Genomic DNA, 20973 nt, shown 5'->3' with positions numbered 1-20973 from the left:
GAGTTTACTGAGGAGGGGACTAACATGATCAAATCTATACTTTGTGATTGGTAACTATGTGTAGGATAGATCAGAAATTAAAAGCAGGAACACCAATTAAAAGTCTATTGTGGGGAGCGGCTAGGTGGCACAGTGGACAAAGCACTGGCCTTGGATTCAGGAGGACCTGAGTTCAAATCCAGCCTCAGACACTTGACACTTACTAGCTGTGTGACCTTGGACAAGTCACTTAACCCTCATTGCCCCACAAAAAAAAATCTATTGTGATAGTCCAGTTGAGACTGAATAAAAAGTTTATCAAGTTTAACTGAATTGAAAACAGGAATTCCCATCTTAGTGATTGCTAGTGCTCTAGCTCTTCCTATAACATTTTCTTGTCAGGGTTAGAACTAAGATAAGGAGTCCAGGACTTTGTATTAGACAGCAATATGTAGTGTTGAGCTTCCATGTTGCCCACAATGGGGCAGCCACCTGAATTGAAAATTCCAGAATGCTTGGGGTGTTTAGGATATCTGAAATTCATTAAACCTATTCTCCTGCCTCTACACAGGTTCCAGTTTGAACTATCTCATTCAGAAAGGTATCTCTCTTAAATTTAAAGATTTTTAGAGAAAGAGACCCCACAATCCATTTCCACAAGGCAGCATTCAACACCACTGTAAAGTGGGTGGAAATGGAGAAGGGAATCTCTTAGACATTGTAGGGAGATGTAGATAAGGGAGCTGGCCTCAGAGCCTCCTCCCAACATCTAGAAGAATGCTTGGCACAACAGGGTTTAATGAGTGAGTGAGTGAATGAATAAATGAATGAATGAGTGAATGAATGAATGAACAAGTATTATTTGCCATCATATTACTCCTCCCACATACATACCCTATATCAGTAATATATATTACCCCTTAGTACCATTCCTTCCCAAAAAACTCCTTATCAAAGTCAGTTGGGGCTCCACACTCACAGAGCTTTCCAATTCATTCATATATCCATTCACCATTACCATCCCATCTCACACAATCACTGGAACCCAGATTCTGGAGCCCAGTAAATTACTCACAGATTTCAATCACAAATTCAATATTCATGTGAATGTTTCTACCACAAGTGTTATGGGGGTGGGAGTATTAAAGTTTAAACTGGCCAGCTAACATGGGTCTGAGATAACTCTCCTTGAGAAGACAGACATACCTTGAAGCAAGAGAGATAAGCTGCCTGGGTGGTGCGAGGGAGGCAGAGATGGCTCAAGAGATCAGAGCAGTCTCTCATCCAACTTCTCCCAGCCCACCACCAGTGGGGGATGAAACTTTCCACAGTCAGATGATCTTCCTATCTGTCCCTCCACCATCCATTCTCTATAAAAGCTATGGCTTTTCTCCCATTTAGGGAGATAGGTATCTCAGAGAACCATATCTCTCTGCTATCTCCCCTTGAGAGAAGTTTGACTTCTCTTTTGGTTTCCTTTCTCTAGCACCTAAATAAAAGATTATTTTATTCTAATTGGATTTGTGTGTGAGAGGGTGTAATTCTTTAAAGAGGAATACCTAGTTGGGCAGCTAGGTGGCGCAGTGGATAAAGCACTGGCCCTGGATTCAGGAGTGCCTGAGTTCAGATCCAGCCTCAGACACTTGACACTAGCTGGGTAACCCAGAGCAAGTCGCTTAACCCTCATTGTCCTGTAAAAAAATAAAATAAAATAAGATAAAATTTAAAAATAAAGAGGGATACCTAAGGATCCCCACACTAACAATTTCCCCATGATAAGAAATTATTTTAAATGATATCTCTTTATTCCAGAATGAATCACTTTTCTCAAAGTCTACTATAGCCACTCCTTGTAAGTAAAAATAATAACAGCTAGCATTTATATAACACATTAAGGTTTGTGAAGCACTTTTCATGTTATCTTACTGGATCCTCACAACAACCCTGTGAGGTAATTTCTAATACTATCCCTATTTTATAGATGAGGAAACTGGGCCTGAGGGGCTAAGTGACTTACCCAAAGTCATATGGCTAATTTCATGTCTGGAGGCAGGATTTGAACTAAAGTCTTCCAGAATCTAGGGCCATCACTCTATCCAAAGATCACCTAGCAGCTTCTGGGTTATACTCCCCTCAAGCTCCAACTACTGTGAACATTCTCTTTGTAAAAACCTACAGGATTGATCTGAAAGTGACATGTAGCAACTGGAGGGCATGAGCTATGTAATTCTTAGCTTCTTTGAGGCTTCCTTTGATCACTTCCTGGTTCTAGCCCCTCTTCCAGGGATCAGAAGTTCCCCAAGCAGTGGCCTCCAGAGAACTGAGTTTGTTGTTGGTTGCCATGTTGGAACCCAGCCAGGCACTGCTCATTTTGAGTTGCTAGAGGTTTTTATTCTCCTACAATTCACCATTTTCTCCTGCTTGTTTCCACTTTTTTCTTTGTCTCTTCTTTCCCTGATGCTACTAATCCCTTTGTTTTCTTTTCAATCCTTTCCCACCCCTCCCTTTTCTTTCCCATCTATGGTTAAGCCTAACAGTAGCAGTCAGTGGAGCCACTTACCCCTTCCTAAAACAACAGCACTTAGAGGCCAGGGAATACTGAACCCAGCTCGGCACACACGAGAACTACAGTGTACCCTTCCTTAAATAAATAAATAACGTCAGGTACTCTACACTAGGAGAGCTTTGCGGCAAGAAATAATGAGCAAATATGCAAAGTCAAATTGTGCCAACAGCCTTGGTGGTAAGTAGGGAACCTTGTCAAGCTGCAGTGAGAATGCATTCTCACTATTTAACATTCATTAAACACCCACCGTTTGCTAAGGCCATAATGTATAAGATTATGTTCATGTCTCTGAATATCAGGGATTACTTTAAAAGCTACTGGCACATCATATCCCTCAAAAACATTGCTCCCCCCACCCCATACATAGCTCAGCACACACCTTACTCAGTTTAATAAAGGACACGTTAAATACAGCCTAACACCATGCTTTACATAAAGTAAGGAAGGGCTTGATAAATACTTGTTGAATGATTAGTAAATAATATCTCAATATAGTTATTTTATTTAAAATAAAATAGGCAGTTTGGTACATAAATACACTCTTGTTGGAGGTACAATTAGGACCAACCATCCTGAAAAACAATTAAAAATTATATACAAAAAGTCATTAAACTCTTTCAACTAAATTTAATTCAACAAACTTTTAAAGCACCAACTATGTGCAAAACATTGTCCTAGGGGTTTTTTATACAAAGACAAAAGATTAACTAGTCCCTATCCTCAAAAAATTTACTTTCTGCTAGGGATGAGGAGTAAGATACGACATATTCACAAGCAAATAAATACAAAGTATATTCAAAATTATGCAAAGTAATATAGAATAAGTCATAATGTATATATAATATATACATGTATATAATAGTAAGTAGTAATGTATATCTATATATATATGCATAATATATACCCCAAAATTGGAAAGAATATAATTGTTATCAATAGAATGATGCCTGAATAAGTTATAATAGGGACATTTTTTATCTCCAGGAAACAGTGACTGTAAGGAATTCAAAGAAAGGTGGGAAGACTTTAGAGGTGAGAGATGATGGTTATAGAATATTGCATAGCTGTCAGACATGGTCTGTGCCTGTCGGTTTTGCTGAGCTCTTTTTCTTTATTCTGAGTGAAGTTGTAGTTGGGGTGGGGTGGTTATAGGCAACAAATATTCAGAAATGACTGCTGTGTAAAAACAAAAGGTTATTAAAACAACTTATTGTAAAATAAGTATATAAAAACCACTTAAAAGTGAACACTTGGGGCAGCTAGGTGGCGCAGTGGTGCTAGAGCACTGGCCCTGGATTCAGGAGGACCTGAGTTCAAATCTGGCCTCAGACACTTAACACTTACTAGCTGTGTGAACCTGGGCAAGTCACTTAATCCCAATTGCCTCATCAAAAAAAAAAAAAGTGAACACTTCTCTCTGAGAGAACAGTATAGAGTAAATGCATACATATGCTACCTATCCGACACCCCACTGCTTCAACATATAAATTCACTATTTTTTCACATGATATATCACAGAATTAACATTTAGGGAGATAGGGATTAGGGATGTGATCCTATCTTTAACACAGATAGACTTAATTACATGACATGTAGCTCTGTTATTCAGTTAATATAGGAAAATATACCAACATGTTTTCAGAAGATGTGGCCATTGTCAAGTTGCCAGTATTTTTGTCTTGGGGATTGGATATAAAGGAAAGACATCCAGGGGATAAACTGAACTGTCATTTGCTCCTATTAAACTCTGCTCCCATCCAGAACCCTAGTCCTCAGGATAAATCTACTAAACTTAATTGTGAAATAGGGCACAGATTTGTTTTTGTTTTCAGAATTAACCCAGTGTACAATATTATTATATATTAGAAAGGCAAATTTTCAAGTTGTTAGAGCAGTACGATTGCAAATATTAATTAAAATTAGTCACAAAATATTTAATGTTATATACACAGAAAATGATAATAATTAATACTGAATAGTACTTTATTTACATTATCTCATTTGATCCACACAACAACCCTGTCAAGCAGGTACCACAGATACTATTACCCCCACTTTACAGATGAGGAAATTGAGGCTCAGAGAGGTTTCATATGGTCACATAGCTAATAAGTAATAGAGGTTAAATTCACTTCTTCACTTTAAAGTCCACACAAACTATAACCACTTTGTCACACTACCTCTCAAGTATGCCTAGAATCAAGATATAATAATCTTCTAGCATTATTATTTCAAAAATATTTTTCCATTACAAGTTATTAAGAGAAGTTAGGGATATGTTGCTTTGCAAACATCATTGTGGGAGGCAGCTAGATAAGAGAGCTGGACCTGAAGTCAGGAAGACTTGAGTTCAAATATGGCCTCAGGCACTTACTAGCTGGGTGTCCTTGGACAAGTCACTTCACCCTGTTTGCTTCAGTTTCGTCATCTGTAAAATTGAACTGAAGAAGGAAATGGCAAACCACAGCAGGATCTTTGCCAATGACATGGGGCTTAGGATGACCAGATAATAGGACAGACATATCAAGGAATTAAGGGACTATTAAAGTTTAGCTTGTCCAACTAGATATCAGGACAGACACACCTAAGAAGTAAGTAAAGACAAATTTCTATAGCAGGAAAGTTAGTTAGGCATGGATTACTACGTGACCAGAGCTAGGAGACAGAGTTAACTCCAGAGGTCAGGACCATCATTCCCCCCAAAAAATCATCCCTCACTCTCAGGAATAACAAGCATCCAAGCTTTTCCTACCCCACCCCCAAAAAGAACTTTCCATTTTCAGATTGTTAAGGGCTAAAATTCTAGCTAGTCTGTCTAAAATATCTAATGAGTGGTCGCCAATAAATTATAAGCTTTAGCAAGAGTTAGGCTTTTAAGCATTTATTAAGGAGAATAAGAATTTGGTAAAGAGAGAGGGAAAGGCCTTTCATCTATCTATTAAAGGGAGAGCACATTTCAAGCTCCCTTCTCTGCCAGAGTCCCCAGGAAAGCGCGCGTGACCTGAGTGCCAGTCTCTTCCTTCCTCCTCCCACTAGCCCGCCTCACTTCCTTTTCCAAAGAAAAGACTCCTGGTCTTGCCCTCAAAGACCTTCACTTCATGGGCGGAACTCTTCTACAGTAAGTCTCCAGCAGGTGGCTTCATTCCAATCGTTACAAGATGGACACCCCACTATCCTCTTTAGACACTTTTGCCTTTCTTCTGTTTGGGGGGGAGGAAGATGTTTCTAAGTCATCTTCTCCCCAGGAGTGAAGTCTTTGACTTACACCTCAGTCACTTTCTCTAGCACCAAATAAAAGATAATTTTAATCCCAATTGGACTGTGTGCAGAGTATAATTCTTTACATAGGAATACCTAAGGACCTCCACACCTTTCCTCCAGTGTCACCAAGGAAACCCCAAATGAGGTCACAAAGAGTTGGACATGACTGAACAACAACAAAAACCTCATTGTGCTATACAAAGAGGAGCTCATGTTATTATGATCATATCTGGGACATCTCAATCTTTTGAGGGTGATGCGATGAAGGACAAATAACCTCCTATATTACAATATGTCCTTCAGTCCTACCATCAAGGGAAAGTCTGTATCAACTATGCATGGATCTCACTAACTATATAAACACATTCAAGCTAGAGGAGACTTCTGGTTGCCCTACACATTGTGAATGCTAATAAGACTAGAAGCTGATAATGAGGAACTGTCTTAATGCTCCCCTCCCACCTAAGAGTGTAAAGAGCTTTACTATCATTATCTTTCATGATATCGTGACTTTTCAGGGTTTGGTAGGATTACAGGCTTCCTAGGTAAAGGGGTCAAACTTTTGAACCAGGGCCAGATCATGCTGTACATAAGATCCCCAAGGGTTCCACTCTGTACTGGTGACCTGCTCTATCTTTCCCTGATGGTCAGATTTTTGCTACTTCCACCATTCTTCCTCTCCCCCTGCCCTCCCCATTGACTCATTAATTCAACAAGGCACTTAATTCCATAATGATGACACAGACAGAGAGACATATACACACATTGTACTCAGAAGAGTCTCATTATTTTAGTCACGATTCATACTATGGGCAAGGACTGTCTCTTCCTTGGCCTCATCAGCTCAGACATAACCTTAATTCTGGCTTCTTGCCTTTGCCTTGTTTTTTGAATTGTTGTCTCTGTTTCTGACTCTAGACCATGGATTTTCTGACCTTTATTTCTGTCTTAAAGCTCCAGCGTGGTACTGCTGACACAATTGGTGGCCTTAGAATCAGGTGACCTAAATGCAGTTCCCACAGCAATGACTTTCTGGCTGTGTGACCCTGGGTAAATCTCCTAATTTCTCTGAACCTTAGTTCTTCATCTATAAAAAGAAAGTGGCGGAGTAGATCATTTCTCAGATAACTTCCAGATCTAAATATATGATTCTATGATCTAGTACACTTTAGATTTTTAATATATGTTTGTTAAGTTAGATTTTTTTACCTATAATATGGACTTCAAATAATCCATCTGCATTTACCCTGATGGAAGAATCATTTTCTCTGAAAAAAGACTCACCAAAAGCCATAGGGTTAAAGAGCTAAAGGATTTTGGCTAGAACCCTTCTCCTCTAACCCTTCTCCTCTCTTAATTTACACTTCCATCTGTTATAGAATTTCCGGCGATTAAAGTTTAAACTGGCAGCTAAACTGAAGGCAGAACACACCTTAAGAAGTAAGGGGGGGGGCAGCTAGATGGCACAGTGGATAGAGCACCAGCCCTGGAGTCAGGAGTACCTGAGTTCAAATCTGGCCTCAGACACTTAACACTTACTAGCTGTGTGACCCTGGGCAAGTCACTTAACCCCAATTGCCTCACTAAAAAAATAAAAACTAAAAAAAAAAAGAAGTAAGGGAGGGGGCAGCTAGGTGACGTAGTGGATAGAGCACCGGCCCTGGAATCAGGAGTACCTGAGTTCAAATCCGGCCTCAGACACTTAACACTTACTAGCTGTGTGACCCTGGGCAAATAAGTCACTTAACTCCAATTGCCTCACTAAAAAAATAAAAACTAAAAAAAAAAAGAAGTAAGGGAGGGGGCAGCTAGGTGGCGCAGTGGATAGAACACCAGCCCTGGATTCAGGAGGACCTGAGTTCAAATTCAGCCTCGGACACTTGACACTTAGTAGCTGTGTGACCCTGGGCAAGTCACTTAACCCTCATTGCCTCCCCCCCCCCCAAAAAAAAAAGAAGAAGAAGAAAAGAAGTAAGGGAGATACGCCCATTAGGCGTGGCTGCTGCCTGATCTGTGCCAAGGGACAGAGATAACTCCAGAAGTCCAGACCACTACCCTTCACTCCCCCAAAGGGAACTTTCCATTGTCAGGTGGTCACCCCATCTACAATCTATAAAATCTTTTGCCTTTGTTCTGTTCGAGGAGAAGTGCATTTCAGAGAATCATGTCTCTAACCCATTTTCTCCCCTGGAGAGTCTCTCTTGGTTTCCTTTCTTTAGCACCTAAATAAAAGATTATTTTATTCTAATTGGATTTGTGTGAGAAAGAGTGTGATTCTTTAAAGAGGAATACCTAAGGATCCCCACCATCACCAATTTCCTCATGACACATATATTCTATATGTATCTTGTAGATACCTATTTACATATTGTTCTTACATTAGAATGTAAGCTCCTTGAAAGCAGGAACTGTTGTCACCTTTATTTGTATCCCCAATACTTGCAAAGTGCCTGGCACACATTAGCAACCTAATAAATGCCTGCTTACTGATTGATCTCCAGGGACTTAAATTTGCTCCAAGTACTTTTACTCCAGACCTGCACATGGTCTGAGACTTAAGGTCTTTCTTAGCACAAGCTAAAGCTACCTGGCCTTAGAACAAGAAAAGGGAAAAAAAAATGGAAAATTTCCTGCTCAGGGAGAGGCTGGGATCAGTAGATTCTTTACCACAAAGCTTCAAATAAGACTAGTTGAGATGAGGGGTCCAAAGGCAAAATGCAATGTTGGCATCAGAAGCATGAATCAGTACTTGGATCAAAACCAAGTTTGAGGAATAATGAGTAAAGAGATATGGTCTAGGGGTCAGGCTGAAAGGCTAGTTACCAGGAAATGGTCTGAGTTCCACAATATCCATATGATTTACAGTAAACCATGTATTGTGAGCCCACACAGATTTTTATGCCCCACCACAAGAGGTTGGTCTCACTCTACAATTCCCTCTATGGCTAACAACATTACTCCCTAAGGAAATAACCAACTCTAAATCAGCAAGAGACATTCTAGCATGGACTAAGAAGTTCATTTCATTCTGAGACCAGCAAACTCTCCCCTTCCCTGCACCAGATTCACCCAGAGAAGACTAAAACATGATTTTCCCTTAATCTTTATAGTGACAACAGGATTCAAAGGCTCTGGGTGACCCATTTCCCATGCCCTGTGACTAAGGAATGTTGAGGCATCAAAGCCTTTGCCCTCCTCCCTAAAGATTTCCTGCCCATCCCCAGGCTTTCATCACTCTCCCTTAGGAAGACTCTCCCCTTCCCCACTGACACCAAAAAGTCAGGGGAGGATGACTATCCATATGACTTCTCTGGTTTCCCTTTTGATCCAGGACTCATTCTTTATCATCTTTCTCCTCCCTGATGATCTTTATCATTCATCTGTTCATGTAACAGGAACCTGAAGGGTTAGGGGAGGAGGTACAAAATTGTTGCTAGGCACTGAGCCACTGCCAAGGTGAACTTATCCTCTTGCTGTCCATTAAATTGTCACCAGACCAATAAAATGTGCCAATACCTGATCTAGAACAAATGCCATGCTCACAAGAAACATGAGCTCTTTTCAAATCATTCACCTTCTTCTACAAAACAATAGTACTTCGAAATGCACTGTTGTGTGGATTCATTCATAAAATTTTAGCACTGAAAAGCATTCATTCATTCATTCATTCAACAATCACTTTTAAGTATTGTTTCAGGCTTTGGAGAAGATACAAAGATAATTTTAAAATTGTACTGAGATGTAGCAAATACATAAAGATCAGCACTATGTAATAAATATAAACTAGTTATACTACAGAAGAAAATATAATAAGAACAATGTAGATGTACATAGTAGTCTATGAGATTGAAGGTAGGAAAAACATTTCCTATTTAGGGATCAGGGAAGGTTTCACAGAGGGTCTGGGCACTTAAGGGTAGGTAGTATTTCAAAAGGTTAGGTGTAGGACTAGGTGACCATTCCAATAAAATGAAATGTCTGAGCACAGATGCATAGGCAAAATGGGGAAAGGCACATGTGAAAGGATGGAGAATCAATAATCTAGAATAATGGTATGCCTAAATTTAAAGGGAAATGCCATATAAAGATGGGTGCAATAATGAATTTTTGGTGGAGCTATAAATTGACCCAACTATTCTGGAAAGTAATTCTTATTATGTAAAATAAATGATTAAAGTGTCTGTGCTTTTTCATGCAGAGATTCCACTGCTATGCAAACTTCTTAAGGAGTTCAATGACAAAAAAAAAAGGGCCCAAATACACAAAAATTTTTTATAATAGCTCTTTTTGAGTAGCATATAGCTTAAAATAAAGTAGATGCCCATCAGTTGGGGAATGGTTACACAAGTTGGTACATGAATGTAACGGAATATTACTGTTCTGTAAGAAATGAATTTGATAAATAAAGAGAAACATGGGAAGATATATGAAATGATACAAAGTGAAGCAAGACATGAAATGAAACATAGTGAAGTAAGCAAAACTGGGAAAACAATACATAAAATGAATACAATAATGTCAATGGTAAAATAAAAATCAAAACTGAATCCTGCAAAAACCTAATGCCCAAGGTTAGCCCTGAAGATGAGATACTAGTAGGCATCTCTTCTCATTCCTTTGCAGAGATGGAGAACTATGGGTGTGGAACACTATCTATAATGTCAAACTTTTACAATATTATAGTTTGTTTGGCTAAACTGTTTTTTTTTCTCAACACTCTGGGACAGAGGAGAATAAAACATTGAGAAAAGTAGATTATGTTCAAAAAGAAGACAGCAGGGACAGCTAGGTGGCTCAGTGGATAGAGCACTGGCTCTGGAGTCAGGAGGACCTGAGTTCAAATCTGGACTCAGACACTTAACACTTACTAGCTGAGTGACCCTAGGCAAGTCATTTAACCCCAACTGCCTCACCGAAAACAAACAAACAAAAACAATAAAAAAAGAAGAAGACAGCAATAATTTTTTAAGTGTAAGATTGATCAGAGAGACATTTCAGTCTAGGGTTGAATGAAATTGAGAAGTACCCTCATCAGTTTCTTGGGGTTAGTTCTAACAATACATGATGTTGAGATTGCCAAGATTCCTGCTAAAGTTGGTTAATATCAGAACTGGCTAGAGTCAAGAAAAACCCTCAGATCTTGTCATTTCCTAAGATAGAGAAAATGGGTCCTTTGTCCCATTGAGAGAATAACTATTTACATAGTGTCAACCATGTGCCAGGCATTGTGATAATCACTTTACAAATATCACATTTGATCCTTACAATAACTCTCTGAGGTTATCCCTATTCTACAACTGAGGAAACTAAGGCAAACAAAAGTTTAGTGACTTAGTCACACAGCTAATCTGTGTCTGTGGATGAATTGGAACTAAGGTTTTCCTATCTCCAGGCCCAGCACTCTACCAACTGTTAAGGGCTAAAATTCTAGCTAAACTGTCTAAAATATCTAATGAGTGGTCGCCAATAAATTATAAGCTTTAGCAAGAGTTAGACTTTTAAGTATTTATTAAGGAGAATAAGAATTTGGTAAAGAGAGAGAGAAAGGCCTACATTCATCTATCTATTAAAGGGAGAGCACATTTCTAGCCCCGCTCTCCACCAGCGTCCTCAGGAAAGAGAGACCGAGAAAGAGCCCCTGTCTCTTCCTTCTTCCTCCCACAAGCAGACGTCACTTCCTGATGCCAAAGAAAAGACTCCAGGTCTTGCCCTCAAAGACCTTCACTTCATGGGCAGAACTCTTCTACAGTAAGTCTCCAGCAGGTGGCATCATTCCAATCGTTACACAACTATGCCATGATCTGCCTTTGTTTATCATATGATGTCAATTTTTCAGTACCAATATTTTCCCTATTGATGAGGTCCGTATCCTCAGAGTCATTCTTGACAGTTCCCCCTCCAGAATCCACTCTCTCTACTGCCTCATCCAATCAATTGCCAGTTCTATTGTTTAAACCTTTTCCCCATCTACTCCATTCCACTCCTCTCTACTAACATGGCCTCCACTTCAACTCAAGACCTGGACATTTCTCCCCTGTACTATTTGCAAAAAGCATCCTAATATGTTTCTCTGCTTCTCTCCTCTTTAATCCATATTCCTCACAGCTGCGAAAATAACATTCCTAAGTCTGATCATGTCATTCCTCTACTCACAGAACTTCAGTGACTCTCTGTTGTCTCCAAGATATCATTTAACTCCTTAGTCTAGGATTTAAAATCTCCAATGATCTGGCTCAACCTATCCTACTAGCTTTATTTAATATTATTCCCCATCATGGATTGTCTTCCTGACCAGTTAAACTACTACCTATTCCCTGAAGTGAACATTCCATTTCTGGCCTCTCTGAATTCACACAGGCAAAATCCCATACCAGGGATTCTTATTTCTGCTGTCAAAATCCTTATTACTTCTTTCAGGAAGTCTTCTTTATTCTTTATTGTTTTAATTTCTCTCTTTTCAATTGTTTGCATATTGGATTGTGAGCTCCCAGAGAGCAGAGAATGTCTTTTACCTTTCTTTGTATCATCAACTATTAGCACAGTGCCTGCCATATAACAGGAGCTCAATAAAAGTTTATTGACTAATTTGCTCAAATACTTTGTGTTTGCTTATCTATGTACAAGTAGTATTCTATGTTCCAGTCCAAAGTAAGTGCCCGGGGGCAAAGCCTATTTCATTCACCTTTTTTTTTTTAAACAGGGCAATGAGAGTTAAGTGACTTGCCCAGGGTCACACAGCTAGTAAGTGCCAAGTGTCTGAGGCCGGCCTTGAACTCAGGTCCTCCTGAATTCAGGGCCAGTTCTTTATCCACTGTGCCACTTAGCCGCCCCTTATTTCATTCATCTTTGCATCCCCAGGCCCCAGTACACTGCCTTGCACATAGTGTGATCTTAATAATACTAGGTTGAATTAACAATATAGTTGTGCAATTTTAAAGTTTCAAAAAGCCTAACTTATTCCTGTACCATATATTGCAAGATAGGACTAACATAGATGTCCATGCATATAGCCACTCACTGCAGTGAAGACATAGGAGAAAGAAAACTCAGAATCCAACCCTTTGGTCACCACAGCTGCACCATACTACCCTAATCTCAACTCTATCTACATTCATACCACTTATTCTCACCACATGCTCTTCTTACCACTACTACAGGCCAGTCTAATTTTTAAAAATACATTAACTCACAAAATACCCTGGGGGAAGGGTCATTTTAATCAGCCCCTACTCTGTTAAACTATTCCAAGGTAGTTGCCTTGAGAAACAATGGTTTCTGCTTATTGGAAGTCTTCATGAAAAATTCAGATGAACACTCCTTTGGTATGCTGTGGAAGGGATTTATGGGGAGGTATGAGTTGAACTACTTGATCAATGGTATCCCTTCTAACTCTGAAATTCTATAATTCTGCTTCTTAATCATCCACATATTCCAAAAGCCATCACCTTTTCTGTTTTATACCCATATATACCCCATTCTTTCTGCTCTCCTGACAATAACACCCATCTTCTCCCCATATCCCAAAAGAGGAGAGTGAGTACCCCTCAGGATCTCCAGAAAAAGAGGGGGATCCAACTGGTTGGTCTCCCTGCCTCATTCCTCCCCACTCCAGTTCATCCTCCAATCAGCTGCCACACTGATCTTCCAAAAGCATACATCTGAAGTCACCCACAAGGGCACTCTCCTGCTCAGTAAACCTTAGTGGCTCCCTATTATTTCCAGGATCAAATATAAAGTGCTCCATTTGGGTTTTAAAACCCCTTCAGAACAAGGATCCTTCCTACCTTTCCTAGTCTTATACTTTACTGCACAATCCAATAACACTGACCTTCTTTCTATTCCTTCCATATAACACTCCATCTCCTGACTTCATTTTCCCTGGCTTTCCACATGCCTGGAATGCTCTCCTTCCTCCTCCCTTCTACTTTCTGGATTCTTTCAGGAGTCATTCAAATCCTCTCTTCTGTCAAAGGCCTTTTCTGCCCCTCCTTCTTTTAGTGCCTTCCCTCCGAGATTACCTTTCATCTCCATGTACACTGGATGTATCCCACATATATCTAATTATTTACATGTTCCTTTGTTCATTAGAAGAGACAACTGATCTTTGAGGGCAGAAACTGTTTTTTTTGCCTTTCTTTGTATTCCCTAGTGATTAGCATAGTACTTGGCATTTAGTAAGCCTTTAATAATTGCTTGACTGACTGATTGTGAAGTTTTTTCCTTACATAACAGTCTCTTGCACTGTTTTTCTCTAGGCTGGTGGGTCATAGTCTCCTTAATGAGTCTCTATCCAACATTATCTGGATCCTGTTTTGAATGCCTATTTCCTGAAGGTCTGAGCCACGCTAAAGACCTTTTCAATCAGTCTCTCTGGCTTCTTTGATTCCATTAAGGTATTGATGGCTCCTGCACCTTCACTTACTGCTTCTCTTTCCACTGCCTTTTACAGGAGCCAAAACATAAAAGTCGTCTGCTGTCCTCACCCTCATACACAAGCCCCTGGGCGCCTTCTTCAAAGCAAGGAGTACTCCTTTCAACTCCATCTCACTTCATCTGAACACCTGATAGTCCCTCTCCCTAAATGATTCTGAAACTGGGTTTTTTCCTACTGCAATAAAATAATGGGAGTGGTCTTGGACCCACCTCTCCTGAGCCTCATCCAGAAGAGGTATATTTTTCTGATTTCCCATCTATGTGAGAATTGAGCTACCGACCAACCACTGAGATAAATGACTAGGGTCATTTCATTGAAAACATAGGATTGGATAAAACAGTACAGTCACACCCTGAGAAACCAAGATCTGCTTACCTATGTAGACCCAGTCCCAGCATTCTCTGATCTTATTTCAGGTTTTCATCTTTTGTACCAACCTGGAGGCCATCAATAATCCTGAGCCAGATGAAGAGAGGCTCTGTAACTGAAACTCAGATTGTTTCATGCTCAGTAACACTATATATGAAAAGCCTGACATAGTCAGCTGGCCCCCAGTTGCATTAACTAAGCTCTATGTTGCCTGTCCAATAGTATCCTCCACTCCTCTCAGTTCTGTCCTAGACTCTGTTTCCAGGGTTCTTGTCTGTTGTATTCAGTCACTTAGTCTCCCTGGATCTCTCTTTCCTTAACTGTGAAATATGCTAATTGTAGACCTACGATCCTCAGATCCCTTAGCTCTCCTAAGTTAGGTGAGGAAAGGTTTCCTGCCAACAGGTTTTATAATTCCTCATTTAACCCCTTATTAAAAACATCTACTTGGGGGCAGCTAGGTGGCGCAGTGGATAGAGCACTGGCCTTGGAGTCAGGAGTACCTGAGTTCAAATCCGGCCTCAGACACTTAACACTTACTAGCTGTGTGACCCCGGGCAAGTCACTTAACCCCAATTGCCTCACTAAAACAAACAAACAAACAAACAAAAAACAAAAAACAAACATCTACTTGCACTTGTTTTCCTCAGTCCCAAATGGATAACATCTGGAGTCTTTGTATCCCCAGAACCTAGGACAGTGTCTTTTGCACATAATAGACATTTAATAATTTTTTTAATTATTTAATTGGATTGAGGGAAATTGTTAAAGAATGCAAAAAATCATTTCTCTTTTACATAGAATGGAACTCACAGTGTGCCTTTTCCTCTGTAGGGTCATAAATATAATCTCAAAGTGTTGGTTATCTCCCAACAAAGAGCTTCCTTACCCCACCAAGGATACTTCCTAGACAAATGCAGCGAAAGGTCCAAGGTACTCAGATACCCACAATGGGAACTGTGAAAGCCATACGAGCCTACCTGCAATCAGATTGGATCACCTCAGACTTCTAAGATCCCTGACATTGCCCTGAAATGCAGTAGAGAGCTATGAAGGTTCAGTGCTCCAAACCTCAAAGAAATAAGCAAAGGTACTATGGTAACCCAGGTTGTGACCAAGCAGAACTAACCATCCCACTCAAAAGTTTAACAGGGGGCAGAGATCAACCCTCCACAAAGCTCCAGTTAAGGAACTAAGGCTGGAAATAGCGAATTGAAGATAACACCTATCACGATAAAGAATCATTGTTCCATAGATGAACAAAAATCCAACCTAAAAGTCATATTATCATAATAACTGCAAGGATAAATGAGATTATGTATATATATATATAGAGAGAGAGAGAGAGAGAGAGATCTTTATTTCCTTTACTATACTGGCAGTATCCCTGTACCTCAGAAGAAAGGTCAAAGATGGGGATATAGTTTGGGGAAACATGTGTGAAAGAGAATTGGTTGAAGGAAATGAGAATGTTTAGCTGGTGTAAGAGAAGACTCAAGGGAGAGGGGAGAAAGACACAATAGCTATCTTAAAGTATTCGAAGGGTTGTCACATAGAAGACATATTACACTTGTCTGATTTGTGTAAAAGCAAACTTGCTCACAATTAGAGTTGCCCAAAAGTAAAATGGCTACTTTAGGAAGTATGCAGAGTCTACTTCATTGGAAATCATGAAGCAAAGACTGGATAAACACTTGTCAGTATGTTTTTGAGTGGATTCTTTTTTGGGTACAATTTGGATTAGGTAACAGCTGAGGCCCCTTCCAACTCAGAAATTCTGTGATTTAGTAAATAGTGAGAAGAAAAGAGGGTCACCCACCTTGGACAGAAGGGAAAAAAAAAGAAAAATTGAAAAGGTTTTACTAAAAGCTTTTTTTTAACATTCGGACAAAAAATGTATTTACATTCTCCTATGTAAAAATCGCTTAAAGTCCACATAAAGAGTACAATCTACTGAAACTTATTCTTGGTTTCTCCCAATAATCTACTAGCCAAATGCCAGCATGCTCCCTAGGGTCAGTTTGGCCTCATGATACTCTTCTATCACTTAAAGTCTGTGTTACCTGGAGCAAGTTACTTAACTTCTCTGGGCTTAAATTCTTTCATCTGTAAAATAGAATTAGAAATACTTATGCTACTTACTTCTTGGGGTTGTTGTAAGGAAAGCTCTTTAGCAACCCTAATATTCTATTTAAACTTATTATTGCTATTATTATTCCTTTCCTCTCTGGATAGGGCAGCAAAGTCTGAGAGTTCCTACCAAGAGTGGTCTTGGCAATGTAATCAGTGCCAAAGGTAGGAATAGCAATGCCATATTTGGCCTAGGTTTCCTATAGTTACATTTCACATAAAGTCATTTCATATGTTTATGCACTATCAGACATTCCTAAATTTCCACTCATACAAACCAAAATAAGTTACTGGTAACAAAGAAAATTTACAAAGAAATAATGTGTGAAGGCTAACCAAAAATCATAACTTATCAACAGCTATTTTAGTAACAGAAATATTTTATCAATTCAGGTATCCCCATTTAAAATTATCTGACCTATCACTAAGATTTATTTTGCAATTTGGAAATTCAGTGTTTCCAATTTTCGTTAGTTAGCTCAGGTGATGAGTAGCTTTCTCTTTGGGTGACCTGGGTGCTTGAGTGAAGAGCTTAACTATTTCAGGCCATTAGAATCTAATTTGTTTCATATAGCAGTCATTTAAGACAGTTCCTGTACAGTGTAAATATGATTAATCAATTGAATGAAGAGGGGATCAAACTACTTGCTTGGTATCACATAGGGAGAGACTATATAAAACCTTGGAGTGTAAGAGGTAATAAGAGCTAACATTTCTATAACACTTTACACATATTCTTTCATTGGTCATCCTAATCATGAGATAGATACTAAAAATATTATTATCATCCTCATCTCATAGAGAAGGAAAATAAAATTGAGAGAATTCAAGTAGACATACAGTAATTAAGTGTCAAAGGCAGAATTCAAACCCTGGTTTTAGCTGATGCCAAGCCCAGTATGTTCAATTCACCATGACAAAATGACTCTAGTGGTGGAGAGTGTAGTATAAATAAATTCTAATCATGTATCTACCCAATTCTTGAAGTGAAGATGTGTAGAACATATAACTTTTCCTTGGTATCTCTCAAGGCCAGATTAAATGCATAAGTTCTAAAATTCTAAGAGATATTTATCATTAGCCGAATTTGTATCCAAGACTATAACCAGCAAGCTTCCTACCAAAGCATCTTGGATGTTACATATTAACTACAAATTCCATAAATGGGACAATTTCATCTTTTGGAATAATTGGAAACATTATGCTAAAAAGACCTAATTGACAAAAATATGTTTGCAAGACAATGTGAAATGAGTTGGCCTTGTCTACAGCATAATTACAAGAAAGATTTTTTTAAAAATAGAAATAAAATCAGTAATTTTATTTTGGGTGAGACAACCAAATGGAAAAGTACAATTATAATATCAAACCATTGATTGTTTAATGAAATGATATGGCAAAGCAACTTAAGCATCCCTCTAAATTGATGGTTCTTAAGTTTTTTTCTATTTCAGTAACTGGAATTCAGATGGAAAAAAAATCTCACAAAATTTGAATTCACTAAAAGAGATATTTCTTACTCCAGATCACCTGGCTTATAAACATTTTAATTCCCCCAACAACCCCCAAATTATATTTGAGATACAGAACTAAAATATTTTCCCTTGCATTTATAATTGTCTTCTACTATATTATAAACATAAATCTATTCAAATCAAGAAATATTTACTGAGTACCTGCTATATACAAGGAAAACTTTGTTTCCTACTTTCACAAAAGCCTACTTATTCTTCTTATGAATTAATATATAAGAAACTTGAGTATTCATTTATTCTTGCAAATATATAAAGCAGTGGGGAAACAGAAAATGTCTAAAATGAATTAATTTCCAAAACACAAAACCTTCCTCAGCCACTGCAGGTGAAAATGAAAGAATCAGTAATAGTCACAGAAGTGACCACAGTGTCCTTCAGTTTTAGAATCCCACCCCAACCACTCCACTTTAGAGTTATAAAGAACAAATTGTCTTTAAAAAAAAATAAAATCTTTATCTGAAATTAAAGAATCTCAACAATCTTTTTTAAAAAATAAAGTACTTACAGTTAGAGCATTATAAGAAGCATGTGTCTTGTAAAACTAGAATGTAAAACATTTCCACACTCTTACCAGCACTTCCTTTATTGTGTGAGGGTAAATGAGTTACAGTAATATCCCAGAAAATTTCCTGCCACGTGATTTAGACGTCACCCTTAATGTAGACTTTAGTGGTTCAGCTTCTATGAAGACTTAAAGGTTAAAGGCATCATAAATTATGCATTTCCTCCTGTGCCAAGCCCATAAAAAGTGCTTTCACTGTCAAAGACATTACTTTCAAATGGGCACTCTCACTCCTATGTGTGCATCTCTAAACAAAACAACCCCATTGCATTCATTTCTGTTCAGTAAGGTGGAAGAAGTAGATTCCTTCATATTATACTGCTATCTTTTTTTTTTTTGGAATCCAAAACATTTTTGAAAACAGAAAATTAGTAAAGTTTGTTATTCCAGAATATGTGACAGTAATCAAAAAAGAATGCTAAAATTAACTTGTGTTTGAATCCTAGATTGGCAGAAGCAGGCACTGTAATTTCAAGTAGTCCTTGGTTAGTCTTACATATATACAAACCCCACACCATTAGCAACAGTTGTGATTTTTCCCCTTCAGTTACTACCCTGGTTTATATAGCTGAACACAACAATCATATATAAAGTCAAATAAGAAATGCACACGTTACAAATTCCTCAACTTCAACACAAGCTGTTAACAATCCTTTGGCTAACAAGCCCAGTTCCATTTAGCTTACCTCTGTTAGTGTGACTACTTTCCCATTTGATTTCACCACAAATCTGGAGTTAAGTTTGTACTGCATTTTTTCTATTCTCTTATGTAACTGCACATTCTAAATTTGCAGGAATTTTGTACATCCTAAAGCCTAATGCTGTTCTATTTTTCTGGTGAAAACACACAGGACACTCTAAGTGCATAGGAGCCACTGATTGTATTCTAGGCCTCTGCAAACTCCCCCTTTGCCAGGAGAGCAAGCCAAATACAAACTACCAAAACTTCAAGCACGAAATGACTACCTGCTGAGTGATCTCTTGTCTATTTCGGGCAATGAATGCCTTTGGACAGGTTCCCTGGAGTATGGACCAAACTTCCTTGAAGAGATTCCTGTGTCACAATAGACACACACATGACCCACCCCCCCTACACCTAGGGTTGGCTTGCAATTAAGTTGAAAAGTTACTATCTCTCTTTTTGGTGCCAACCTTTTTACTCCACTTCAACCCCCCTCCCCCACTCCCATCTCTCTCTCTCTCTCTCTCTCTCTCTCTCTCTCTCTCTCTCTCTCTGTCTCTCTCTCTCTCTGTCTCTCTCTCTCTCTCTCACACACACACACACACACACACACACACACACACACACACACACACGCCTACCCTCAACTCACCAGTTTGGATTTGGCTCGCTGCAAAAATTCTTCCATGTTGTTGGGGGAAAGGGGGAATCCTTGGGGGAAGGAAAGAAAGGGGTGAACAGGGATGGAGTAAAGTGAGGTGAATTAAGGAAAAGTTCCACGCACTTAGAGGGGGCAGGAGGAAAGGCGCAGCGGGAGCTGTGCTACCTCCCGCTGCTGCCTCCGCTGCCTCAGCCTCTCTCCCCTCTTCTTAGTCCCCCTACACCCACCCCACAGCCCTGCCTGGTTCGGCTCGGGTCGGCCCGTCTTTTCCTTATAAGGAAAGTGGGTGTGACACCCGGGAGCCCCAGCTAGAGCCTTGCATGCTCTCGGGCACGCGCTTTCCCCAGAGGTTTGGGGGGGTGGAAGGGTGGGAGGGCCAAGTCTCCTCGGCCAATCATAGGGCCTGGCTCCAGCCGGCTGACGTCGCTCGGCAAAAGATACTGCAACCATGGACAGCGCCCAAAAGTGAGAGCCAAGGGCCGGGTGCTGCTGCGGAGAGCTCTGCAGCAGCTGCAACCCGCCGCTGTCTGGGAGAGGGAGGAGCGGGGTGGAGGTGGAGGTGGGGGTTGGGGGAGAGGAGGGTGAGGACAAACAGGCACCGAGAGCTCTCACACAAGCCAGTGCCTGGCTAGCTGACTGGCACAAGTACAGAGAGCTAGAGCTAAGACTTAGTGAAGGTGTTTCCGCAGGGTGGACAATTAGGTTCGCTCTGCTAGGCGGGACCTCTGCACGGAGCTCACAAAGGAGGCACTGCTTCCATTGAAAATAGAGATAATACCAGCAAAACAGCAACA

At 39.6% G+C, this 20973-nt stretch overlaps 1 protein-coding gene across 1 annotated transcript in view; it reads right to left on the bottom strand.

Moving 5' to 3' along the window:
- Positions 1-20478, bottom strand: part of PRUNE2 (prune homolog 2 with BCH domain) — a 338542-nt gene extending 318064 nt beyond the window's left edge. Inside the window, exon 1 of the mRNA XM_044001558.1 lies at positions 20171-20478. Within this exon, the coding sequence (XP_043857493.1) occupies positions 20171-20206 (36 nt within the window). The 5' untranslated portion in view covers positions 20207-20478. The remainder of the gene's footprint in view (positions 1-20170) is intronic.
- Between the last annotated feature and the right edge of the window lie 495 nt (positions 20479-20973).

The sequence above is a fragment of the Dromiciops gliroides genome, chromosome 1 (assembly GCF_019393635.1).
Source record: "Dromiciops gliroides isolate mDroGli1 chromosome 1, mDroGli1.pri, whole genome shotgun sequence".
NCBI classification, from domain to species: Eukaryota; Metazoa; Chordata; class Mammalia; order Microbiotheria; family Microbiotheriidae; genus Dromiciops; species Dromiciops gliroides.
This window is presented reverse-complemented; position numbering and strand designations above follow the sequence as displayed.